This window comes from Penaeus chinensis, chromosome 37, assembly GCF_019202785.1.
Source record: "Penaeus chinensis breed Huanghai No. 1 chromosome 37, ASM1920278v2, whole genome shotgun sequence".
In the NCBI taxonomy this organism is placed as follows: Eukaryota; Metazoa; Arthropoda; class Malacostraca; order Decapoda; family Penaeidae; genus Penaeus; species Penaeus chinensis.
Genome location: NC_061855.1, coordinates 12,229,230 through 12,241,729, shown reverse-complemented (window position 1 = coordinate 12,241,729; position 12,500 = coordinate 12,229,230). Strand labels below are relative to the sequence as shown.

The following is a 12,500-nucleotide window of genomic DNA, read 5'->3' as shown; positions in this document are numbered from 1 at the left end:
GTTCGCACTAAGTTGCCCTTCGCAGTCGACTCAGCTTTGAATGAGCACTGGTATGCTGACGTCAGCATGCTGGGGTCAAAGTCGGGGCGAAAAGAAGCTGGCCACGCTACAGCATCATCTCGTGCTTGAACCAATGTGTCGTATTACTAGTATACCTAGTATTACAGTTAGGACAATTAAACATATTTACAAAGCTTGAACATAAGATGAACATGTTGTAATAACAAAACCTGATAAAGGAAGGGACATTATCTTACTGAACAGAATTGATTACATTGACAAACAATGCTCTATACTTTCTGATTCGTCAAAATTCCAATTGTTAAATGTTAACCTACCCACTCACCTCTTAAAACTAAAGGACAAACTAAATAATCATACGACCTTTAAAAAAAATCCTCGATGCACCTATGTATCATTCTGTTTTTGTCTCTTTTAAATATTGTCAAAAAACGATTCTGTTTTTACTTTTGGCAGTCGTTTATATACTCAGATCGATGGAATTCTCACATTTGCCCTACCTATGCTTATGCTTTTTTATGTTATGAAAAGAAGTGGATACATAACTGTCTTTTGGACTTTAAACCCTTGTTTTACAGAAGATACATTGACAATATATTGTCAACCATCACATGTACAACCATCAACATGTACATCATATATATGTTTACCTCTGAAATTATTTTTAAAAATCCGTTTTTTATATTGACAAAGAAAACGGCCGACTGTGCTCTACTGTTTACAGATAATATACTTTTACTGGTTTGGGAATGCATTATTTGAGTTATGATAAAATAATGCATAGACAAGATTAATAGCATATCTACCATAATCAACATATGCTCCACTTGGCCCCGTTTTGGTGTGGAAGTGAAGTTTTTATTAAATTACTTTGAAACAAATGGATACCCAGGCGGTATGCTTCAGAAAACCCTAAGACTATTCTTAAATAATATTTGCCAGCCTTTAAAAGTTACGTCTGTTCTTAAACAAACCAAAGATTACCGTATCTCGGATGATTAATGTGTTGGGTTGCTTAAATATTAATTTCCCTTGGTACAATTCAATCTAGTTTTCACGAATAACCACACTATCAGCACTTTTCTAAAACATAAAAAAAAAGAATATTTTGCTTCAGACTTATGTTCAAACATTGTGTATATTTAATTATCCTAACTGTAATACTAGGTATATTGGATCAACGACAAGTTGGTTCAAGCACAGAATCCTTGAACATATTGAGAAGTCCATAAGAAGAGGCCTGCCCTTAGCAAACCGGCGTTCTTTGCTATTCACCAACCACACCAGGATCAGCGAACATCGAGCTGACATCCGCCACCATAGAACTTCCAACGTCATGGTGGTACATGTGGATGAAGCTGGACATCTACCCAATTGGAAGGAAGCAAAAATAGTCCATGGAGGACTGTACATACAGAAAAGAAAAGTCATGGAAGCTGCTTTACATCGCGACGGAGAAAAACATCAACGCAGCGTCGAGTGTATATATATATATATATATATATATATATATATATATATATATATATATACATACATATTTGCATGTATATGTATAGTTAAATATAAGTATGTATATGTATATATATATTCATATATATATATTAGGCCTTTTTGTAGCATTTTCAAAACCTCTAACATTTTGATACACTTTATTACATGTTTGCCCTTTACGTGCACATTATTTAACTTTTTTTTCTCCCTATCCAAGTAGTCACATAGCCTAAGCCACCCAGTAGTTGTGCACCTTTTGAAGCTTGAAGTCAGTCCGAGATTGAATGGTTATTGCACTGTATATGGTAATATTGGATAAGGCAATGAGGAAAAGATCCTATCTTGGTGGAGGAAATCTTGAGATAAACTTGAAATTATCCTCATTCTCTAATAGAAGGGGTATACATTTGTCTACTTAGCTAGCTAAGGAAAAGAGATCCTGCTAATACTGGGTTTGACATTGCTGTAGGTGCATAGTCTCATGCTGGCTTTTGCTGCAAGGTCAGCCTTTTCATTTTGTGGTATGCCAACATGGCTTGGTGTCCAGATGAAAGTTATGTTCTTGCCATGAGTGGTTAACTGATGTAACTTGAAATGAATTGCAGTGATGAGATGTAAATTATCAAGATAACTGGATCGTGAAAAGGCAGATGCTGGACTGACTTAGATGAATAGCATATGTAAGCACAGCCTTTATGGTAAATACCTCTGCCTGTAAGGTTGATGCACCATTCCTGATTCTCCTGCTACACACATAGTCATTGCAGGTAAAAGCTGGCCCTGCCTTACCAGACTGTTGGTCTGGTGAGGCAGTGACTAGCTATTCATTTCTGGCTCTGGTGAAATCAGTCTGTGTGCAGAGAGCCTTGGACCATGGAAGGGTGTCCAAGTCAAAGGAAACAGGGAGCGGGGCCCATGGTGGACGTGGACTGAACTGTCTGTGAGGAGTATCAACCCCTCTGACATTGATTATGGGCAACAGGTTTAGGGTCTCTTTAGAATATTAAATCTCACTGTGCCACGTGAGTCTTGGGTTTGGTGGAGTCCTGAAATGAATGTAGTGTCTAAGGTTATTGATGAAGGAAGATATATCATGAGAGGATATTGTCTTGGTGATACGACCAGCGGCAATACAACTCTAAGTGACGGTTGACTAGTCGAGTCCATTGTGGAGCTCCTAGAATTATCCTCATGCATTTATTTTGGATTGTTTCTAGGGTTCTGAACACCTCTGGAGTATGTAGTAGTAGTGATGTTGCACTGTAGTCTGTGAGAGAGTGGATGGCATGTGTATAGAAGGAGCGGAGAACATGGTAGCCTGCTGCACCTAAATCCAGGCCTGTCAGTCGTCTGAGGATGTATATGCGACTCTTGCATCTCTGAAGAAGGTAGGAAAGCTGTGAGGAGGAGCTGTTCTGGGAGTTGTAAATTACGCCTAAACATTTGCGTTCATTAACCCACTTTAATTTATCGGACCTGATGTAAAGCCATTGATTATTAATGACATGTTGGGTCTGTAGTGCTCTGGTCTTGTCAGAATTAATTTTGAGGCCCAGCTCCTGGCTGTGTGTGAATCTGTTTCTTCCAGTGGCAATGAGTTGTAGATCATCTTCATAGGCAAAAAGATTGTGAAAGGTTTGCAATAAGGATGTTAAAGAGGAAGGGGTTTAGAATCCCTCCCTGCAGAGTACCAATTTCAAAGGATACGAAGTCAGAGCGAGTAAACTGAGTATTGCCTCCTTGTTTGCTAGCTCAAAAGCCTTCTCTAAATCTAAGAAGCCTATGATGCTATCTTTCCCGTCGATGTCACTGTGAATGTTGGTAAGGTTTTCGGATGTACCCATAACTTTACAAAAGGCAAATGTATGTCGGTGAGGCCGTGGTATCATATAGGTTAATAGCAAGCAGTGCTCTCTCCATGGATTTGTTCATACAATACATTAGTAAAATGGGTCTGAATGCTAGCTGAGGACCGGGCTTGGGAATAGGTTGAATGTTGGCCTGTTTCCAGGCTACTGGTAGTCGATCCGAGCTAAGAGACTTGATAAAGAGATTCGTGGTAAAAGTAACAGTCTTTTTAACCAGATGTCTGTGTATGGAGTAGGTTATTATATCAATGCCAGGGGTAGTGTCCTTACTAATTTTCAGAGAAGACTGAGAAGATAGTTGTGTGGAGTCACCTCGATCCCTAAAAGAGCGAATGGGGTCATTGGCTTTTTCTTGTGGTGAGGGATGGTAAGGCTTCTTCCTAAACCTTCCAGCAGCAAGATTGAGTGTTCTCCATATGTCTCCTATAGAAGTATGCTTGTTTACTATGTCATGCCAGTATATGGATTTCATGTAATTCTTTCTTGATAATTTTGTTTTCAGCTCTAAAGGAGCTCAGTATCGGGAGAGGGATGTCTTCTTAACAGCTTCCTATATTGTAGAAGTAAGTTATTTAACTGCTTGACCTTTTCATTGTGATACCAGCAGTCTTTGTTCCTGAAAGGGGTGGGAGAGGTAACAGGGATTGCTGGATCTGCTGCTTAATGCAAAGTAGTGATAACTTCCATTTAATGATTGTCTAGGAGAGTGGATGGGAGTAGGTATCAGCCCAGTTCTCCATGATATTTGTGAAGAGTCCCCAGTTAGCTTTGTTGAAGGGGCTGGGAGGTCCAGCAGTCAGACAGGCCAGATGAAGTGTGGTGACGGTAGCAAAATGGTCAGACGTGAGGTACTGATGAAGGGTCCACTCTGTTGTAGGTAGAAGATCAGATGAGAGAAAAGTAAGGTCTGAGGTGCGTGGGTGTATGTTTGTTCAAAAGTGATACCTCAGGAAAGGTAGTGAGCCGTTGAATATATAATCCACTTCTGCAAGACTTATTTGAGGTGGTAGAGTTTGGATCATTCCATATGTGTTGGTGGGCATTGAAGTCTCCACCCAGTTCAGTTGGCGAGTTGCACATGAGGAAATAAATGTGAAGTAGGTTGAGTACTGCACTCAGTCTCGGAGGTCGGTAAATGTTGTAAATAGACAGACTGAGGCTGTTGAGGGTAAGTAAAGCACCAATTATTTCTATCTCCCTGCCACAGTCATTATGTGTGGTGATGGATTCTATATATATGTTCCGTCTGACAAATATGGAGATTCCCCTGTTCACTCCAGGTGTGTAAAAGTTGTGAAAACCAATATAACTGGGAAAGTTAATAGCAGATATGAGAAGGGTTTCCTGTAATAAGATAATGTCATATATCTCCTCAGAAAGTGCCAGGTGAAGTAAAGGGAGTTTAGCTCTGACACCCTTTATGTTCCACTGAAGGATCCTTATCCTGTCTGTATTATGGGTGTGACTCATGACTGGAGGACAAAGCCCTGAGGTTATTATTGGTTCAGATAGCTGGATTGACTCCATAGTGTAGCATGGTGTTTCTTCCTCAGAAATGCAAATGATAGGGGGAGAGCCCTGTTGTGATGCAATGATATTATCAGGTCCTAATACAGGAATTTGGATTTCTAAGTGGTTAGTTTTTTGAGGGAGGTCTTGAGCTGAGGATTGACTGTTATAGCTTGTCTTTTCTGGCTTATCATTGTAGTTTTTTTTTTTCTATTTTTTCTTAGAATGTGGTTATCTGTATAGCTGTTGCTGTCATTAGAGATGTTCCTAGTTCTCATTTTACTTAGAGGGGGAAATGCTTCCACTGACCTGGCACTAGTAGTACCCATCATGTCTGAATCTCACATTGTCAGATACTTATCTGTGGAGGCATCAAAAGGATGAGTGGGCTGTTCTGTAGAAACATTCATCCTAGGAAAAGCTGCAATGACACTTGAGACGGTGTCTTGGAGAAGATCACGGTTCACTTCGCTACCAAAGAGGGTGAGGAATGCCTGTAGAAGCTGCGTTATAAGAGCTGCATCCTGAGTTGAGGATCTTGGTGGTGGCCGCAACTGGTGCAAGGTCTAGGTGAAGTGGGAGGACAGGAAACTGGCAAAAAATGGTAAGATTCCTGCATTCGATGCTAAGTTGGAGCAAAAGAGTTGTGGCTCTGAGGAGTGGGGTTCCAAGAACCTTCCTTATTAAAGCTGTGGAGTTCCCTTGGGAAGATTCTTGGAGTTTTAAGCAGATTATCTTGTTTGATCTCTGGTTGGATATTTAGCCTTTTCTTCCTCTCTGGGCGTTTTAAGTTCCATGCATGATGGCCTTCATTACAGTTGGGGCATCTTGCAGTTGGTTTTTGTCCTTCTCTTATGTTTTGAAGCCATATATCTGTGAGGTGCAGTCAAAAGCAAACCCCACAGTGGGGTCTAGACCTACATTGTTTGATTTGATTAACAAATCTCTGGCACTATGTGAATCTAACAGGTTCAGGGTAGTAATTTTTGAAGGAGAAAGTACCAGTGTTGATACGAAGATGTTCTGGTGGCTCTCCCAGATAGGTGATCAGGATCTGTCTCATCTCCTCCTTAGAAGGCCTCATCTTCATTCTGGTTGCTGTTTACAGGTTTGGGTGTTGTAGGAGCCATTCTATATCAAAGGAAAGAGGATATCCTTCAAGAACCATCTTCATCTTCGGGGATGGGTTGTAGGGCCTTAAATCAACTGTTTTGCCATTTCCAAGAATGGCAATTTTTTGCAGGATCTGGACAGAAGTAGTATCGAGAGGTTGAACTACCAAGTCTTCTGATTGTATGGGTTTCGGGTTCACATCGAGAGAAGGTTGGTCTTTGGTGAGAGCATGGAAAGCCTCAATAGTAGTGGTGAAGAATCAGCTTTTGAAAGAATTCTCTCGTGATAAGGGTAAAAGGCGCATAATTGTTGGAAGACCCTTGGTTCAACTGTTCTTCTGGTTTAGAGTTGGAAGCACTTCTGGATGCTTGGCCATTACCATCGGGGGCTTATTTTAGACTTGTTTGGTTGGGGCTTATCCGTAGATTTTTTCTTTTGGTTTGTTTGTGTTTATTCACGATCAAAATGTATGAGACTCCATCCTACCTAATTCACCCAGCTTCTAAACATATGGTACATCCCCTAACACCAGCAGTCCAGCCTATGGACCCCCCTCGTGGCACTGCCCTCGGGGTTGACCTGAGTTCTGAAGGGAACTCAAGCGAGTCAGTCCAAAAATGAGGTGTCTCCAAAATGCTATAATTGCAATAATTGTGGCTCGTTTTGGATAATTTATTATTAGTAACCCTCTCTGCATTACTTCTTGTGATAACTCGCAAAATTTGCCATGAAGTTAACCTTCTTGGCATGGAAGCTTTGCTGTTCGATGTTTGACCTCAGAATGACCTCGCAACCCGCGGTCGTGATATAAGGCCTTTGCTGCAAGTTGCTTTAATTGTTGCTGCCTAGAACGAGGACGAAGAGCGTATTGGAACTTGTTGAAACATTTTTTCAGTTTGCATCAGTTTGTATGCCCCTACCTTGATACAATGTGATATTCGCCAGCCAGCCAGAGTGCAACGTTTTTTTAGATATATTTCACGTTGTCTCAGATAATTAATTACAAATCGTACAATTTTTTTTTTTTTTTTTTTTTTAATTGAGAAGGTGCATAAAATGTTTGTGCCTTTTTAGCAGTACATCAAATACATGTTCACTTAATAAAGGTAAAATTTGAAGTCAGTCATAGCAGTCGCTGGAACGACAAGGTAATAATTTTCAATGTGTCCGAGTCATATGACGTGGTTTTGATGAATGTCTTCAAAATCACTTGTACCTCTAACCTTACAGGTTCAAAAATATCAAGGAAAAGGTGTATATCTTTATTTGTTGATATATTTCAATTAGTAAGACAAGTGATCATTGGATTTATCCAGTTGTCTGATTCGGGTATGGGGCTCTCTTGCGGTGGATATGATAAGATGCAAAATTTTATGCAACTTCCAACTTCCAAAATCTTGTGCGGTTCGGCATAATTTCCACAAGAGGAGGTTTCTTAAGTGTTTCCACAGCCTTGCTAAGTGTAGAGCGGCATATTTACACAACATCAGTTGCAGAGTAGGCAGGTACTTTTTCCATTTTATTTGAAGCTTCCACAATGCTTTGTTTGTAATCTAAAATCATACCAGCATATTATGTACTTTACTGGTTTTCTATTGCCTTTTTAAGTGAAATTGAAAAAAATATTGTCTCCTTTTTTAAAACTTTGAATGTCAGTACAAGCTTAGATGATATTGTGTTTTGTAGTGACCATGATACAACATGAAATAATGTATCGAAGTGTTAGGGGTTTCGGGATGCTATAAAAAAAAAAGGCCTATATATGTAATTGCAACCGATGATAGGATCATGAGATTTATAGTTGTGGGGTGTTTGGAGTGACCCCTTAGCTATCACTTCTCCCAGACAGAACCTGTAAGGAACCTCTATTGGTCAATAGTACATTTAGTTTAGCCTAGTTTTGGCTCCGTGAAATGGAGGAAGAGCTGGTTCTATTTCTTGGCCAACGGTGACACACACGAACGACCCAGATACCTGATTAAGGGTTAAATAGTAGACGGGTAATGATCTCAATAGAGGGTGGATGAACTGTACCCTTCTTGTCGATTAGGGCGCTCCAGATCTTGTATTGCACCCCGTTGCGGCCATCCAACTTGGACAGGTCGTCGGATACTTCGGTAGGATGTAATGCATCCAAGCAGCCCTTTAGGGATGGCCTGTATGCCCAAGTGATCGGAAGGCACCGGAAAATGTGGATTAAAAAATAACCCTTTTTCTCGGAGTCATGCAAAAACCTTTTTAAGCAAATTATATGCTAGAATGTCCAGGTTTCAACACCATACCCGGTACACAAAAACAGCTGAGTTGGATAGAGAGCTTGCTTGACTTAACACCGGTAACCCATCTCACTAATACATTCGTAAAAACTAATATACGGTGTTACGGCGTGGTCTAGCCATTGAAGATCCAAGGCTCCATTGGGAAAGTTTTGCTGTTAAAAATAGCCTCTTGCCCTTCATTGACTCCCCCACTTCGACAGACGAAAGACGCATGACAATGAAACTCAATTTGATCAGCGTCTACGACCCCTTCTACAGGTTTCCGATGACATGATTCCTTCTACGAATTCCTCTGAAGCACCTTTGTGAACATCCCCCGGAAGCACCCCGTGTAAGTTCTCGGGGATTTCAATGCTAGATTAGGGGCTGATCACGATTCTTGGCCCCGTCAGATCGATAACCATGGCATAGACAAAGGCCAGAGAGTACTAGAGCTATGTGCAGAATTAGACCTCTGTATGAGTAACCTGTGGTTCAGTGGTATATATATATTTGATATATACACATTTATAAATATATATATATATATATATATGAATGTATATATGTATAAATATATATATATGAATATATACATGTATATGTATATATATATATATATATGAATGTATATATGTATATGTATATATGAATATATATGTATGTATGTATGTGTTTATATGTACATCTATAAATATATATGTATATTAGTATATATATATATATATATGTATATGTATATATATATATATATATATATATATATATATATATATATATATATATGCATGTACATAGGTATAAATATATATATATATATATGTATATATATATATATATATATATATATATATATATATATATATAGGTGTATGTATATATATATACATATATATACATATATATACGCACGCTTGGGTGTATGTATGTACATATATATACATATATATATATATATATATATATATATATATATATATTTATATATATATGTTCATATATACACACATATATATATATGTGTGTGTGTGTGTGTGTGTGTGTGTGTGTGTGTGTGTGTGTGTGTGTGTGTGTGTGTGTGTGTGTGTGTGTGCATTTATATACATATATATATATATATATATATATATATACATATATATACCTATACATATATGTATATATACATATATATACATATGTATATACCTATACATATATGTATATATACATATATATACATATGTATATACCTATACATATATGTGTATATACACATATTCACAGACACACATTTATATGTGTGTGTGGGTATGTATGCATATGTATATGTATTTATATATATGTGTGTGTGTGTGTGTATACATAACCACATACTCAATCTCCTTACTATAAGATAATCTTTAGCCTTTGGAAAATCTAACGGATTTCGTATGACCTGTTTCCACGCAGTCCCTGCTGGTGTGGCTACGAGCGGCGGCGGAGGAGGAGGAGGCAGAGGGTACCCAAGAGGAGGCTACGGAGGCGGAGGCTACGGGGGCGGAGGCTACGGAGGCGGAGGCTATGGTCAAGCCCGAGGTGGAGGTGGCTATGGAGGAGGAGGCTACGGGCGCGGTGGCTACGGAGGGCAAAATACCGTCATTATAGACCGAGGGAACGACGGGGTTGGCGACTTCGCAACGGGCCTCATGCTTGGATCAGCGATGGGCGGCTGGGGGCATGGCTGGGGCTTCGGCTACGGCTTCGGGGTTCCCATGCACATGGGCTTCGGCTTCCACGGCGCAGGCTTCCACGGCGCAGGCTTCCACAACCAGGTGAGCATGAGTGATCAATGTAGAGCTCTTCGATCGTTTGTAGTGCGCCTAATTAGCCTGAACAATTATTCCTTCTATTGTCTAAGCTGATTGTTGTGTCATAGAAGCAGTATTTGCCTCTTATCTTAAAAAATAATTTAACGAGCGGAAAGAAGCTCACCCGCTCATTCCTTCGAAACCTTTCTGGCAGTGCTCCTTAGGCGCCATCTGCTCATAAAAACTGCTTAACACCTAGTAGTCATGGTTGCCAGGCTCCTGGACCAAGGCCGAGTCTTAGGTATGGTCTGTGCTTGATTTATGGCATTGATAAGTCTGGCTTCTAGCACTTCAACATTTTCACTTTGTGGGGGTTCATTGAATCTGGGACAGTTGGTCAAGGCGTTCTGAAACGCCTGCCAGTCGGCCTTGTCTGTTCCATCTTGGATTTGGTTGTGGCATTTGGGCTGGGCCAGTATCCTTGAGGGTAGTTATAGTGCCATAGTGGTCACTTGTGACAGTTTCATCGACACACCATCTGATTCTCTCCACCAAAGCCGCAGTGGCCAATGTGAGGTCTAGGACCCTTCCTCTGACATGCATTGGCTCTCGGGTATTGCGAAGAGCAATCAAGCACGTTGACTATGTGATAGCCAGCCACATCCAGTGCCCTGCAGGGAGCCAGGATGGGGTGGTGGGCATTGAAGTCTCCCCCTATGATCACTTGGTCTTGTGCTGCAGTAGCACAGACTTGGCTGATGTCTAAGCTCCTACAGAATGGCCTGCTGTACATATTGTACAGTTTGAGGGGGACCCTGGTCAGGCGAATCTCAACAGCAAGAGATTCAACACAGTGAGGAGCATCGGCTATTGCGGAGCAGGGAATTATTGCTCTGACCAGGGAGATCAAGCCTCTCTTGCCAGCTGTGCGTGGCAGCATGAAGACATGAGTCTTCACTGTTAATGTCTCCTGGAGAATGACAATGTCAATGATCCTTGATCATACTATTACATGGAGGATGGCATTCCTTGTATAGAAGTCATTGATGTTCCACTGATTGTTGTCATGATGTTACTTGGTGTTAGTTAAATCTGAGACATCATTATATTCGGTTAGAGATATGTTGGAGTCTAACAACTCCATTGTCCTCGCTGATTGAGGGATCTTCATCTGTTTTTGGGCTGTTTGTCAGGCTATCCCTGGGTCCATTGGGGGGTGGAAAGCCTTTGGTAGCTCTAATTTTTGTTAGTTTGGCTTTTCTCACTTCAGGCTTTGTCTGTGTGTTTCTTTACCTTTGCTGGCTTTACCTGGGTAAGGTCAGCATGTTCTGGCACTGGTGGCACAGATTCAGCCTAGTTTGACTCTGCCTCTGAGGGCATGGCTTGGATTGGAGTGGGGAGGGGAGTCTCGTCCTGGGGTGAGGGTGGGGCTGGTTTGGCTCTCTCCAGCTTCCTTCCCTTCAGGACTGCGACAGTCTGGGTCATTGTCGTCATGGCGACCGTGAATGCCTTCTCTGCCTCTTCACTTGACCTCCCCAAAGCTGTTGCTACTGCAGTAACTACAGCAGTCAGTCATATCTTCTTCATCGAATAGGAGATTATCTTCTTCATCGAATAGGAGATTATCGTCTCTTGGGGAGGCTTTTGCAGTGTTCTTTGAACCTTTATTCCTCTGGTTCTTTTTTCTGCACTTCTGAAATAGCTGGAAACTCCTTTTCATTGGAGTAATCCGGTGTCGGCTGGGGAGGAGCTTCTTTCCTCTTAGGAGGTCGGGAAGCCTTTTCTCTCTTGTTCTGTCCCCAGACATAGGTTCCTGGGGGAGCAGGAACAAAGTCTGGTCGCTTTTTAGCAACCTCCTATCACCTGAAGGCCGCTTCTTTCCTGACAGAGCAAGCCAGGCTCCAGGCATGATGCCTCTTGGCTCAGGCACATAAGTTCTTAAGTTAAAGGTGCCCCACTTACCCAGATCAAGGTTAGTGGTTGGGGCTCCTTTCAGGGTCACCAGGTCTTGCCTGGTCGGAGTCTTCCCTTTCGACATTTGGGAATCCTCCACGACCTGTGGGTGTGATGTAATCAGTTCCACGTCATACGAAACTGAGAAGCCAAGTAGCACCATCTTGACTCTCCTATCGTCGGGATTCAGTGGTGAGAGACACACTTTCCTCTCATCTTTAAGCTCCTTCATTTCCTGCAGGAAATTCAGGGTAGCTTGATCTTTAGGGACAATAATGCCCAGGTCTCTGGCAACCCGGATTGACAACCGGATTTTTCTCTGCATCTCCAATGCTCTGACCAGTTGGTAGTCATTGACGAAGCCTTCAGGTTTAGAGGGAACCTTAAACTGTGGGAAACGCCTAGGGGGACCAGACTCTCCCTCAGAGTCTGTCTTCGGCCTTGGTCGTTTCGGACCGCCCTTTCGGCTTTGGGCTTTGATCATGGGAGCACCAGTTGTTTCGGGTGGTTCAGCT

At 41.3% G+C, this 12,500-nt stretch overlaps 1 protein-coding gene across 1 annotated transcript in view; it reads left to right on the top strand.

Moving 5' to 3' along the window:
* Window positions 1–12,500, top strand: part of LOC125045303 (glycine-rich cell wall structural protein 1.8-like) — a 48,647-nt gene that overhangs the window by 26,510 nt on the left and 9,637 nt on the right. Inside the window, exon 7 of the mRNA XM_047642508.1 lies at window positions 9,695–10,056. Coding sequence (XP_047498464.1) covers window positions 9,695–10,056 — 362 coding nt within the window. The remainder of the gene's footprint in view (window positions 1–9,694; window positions 10,057–12,500) is intronic.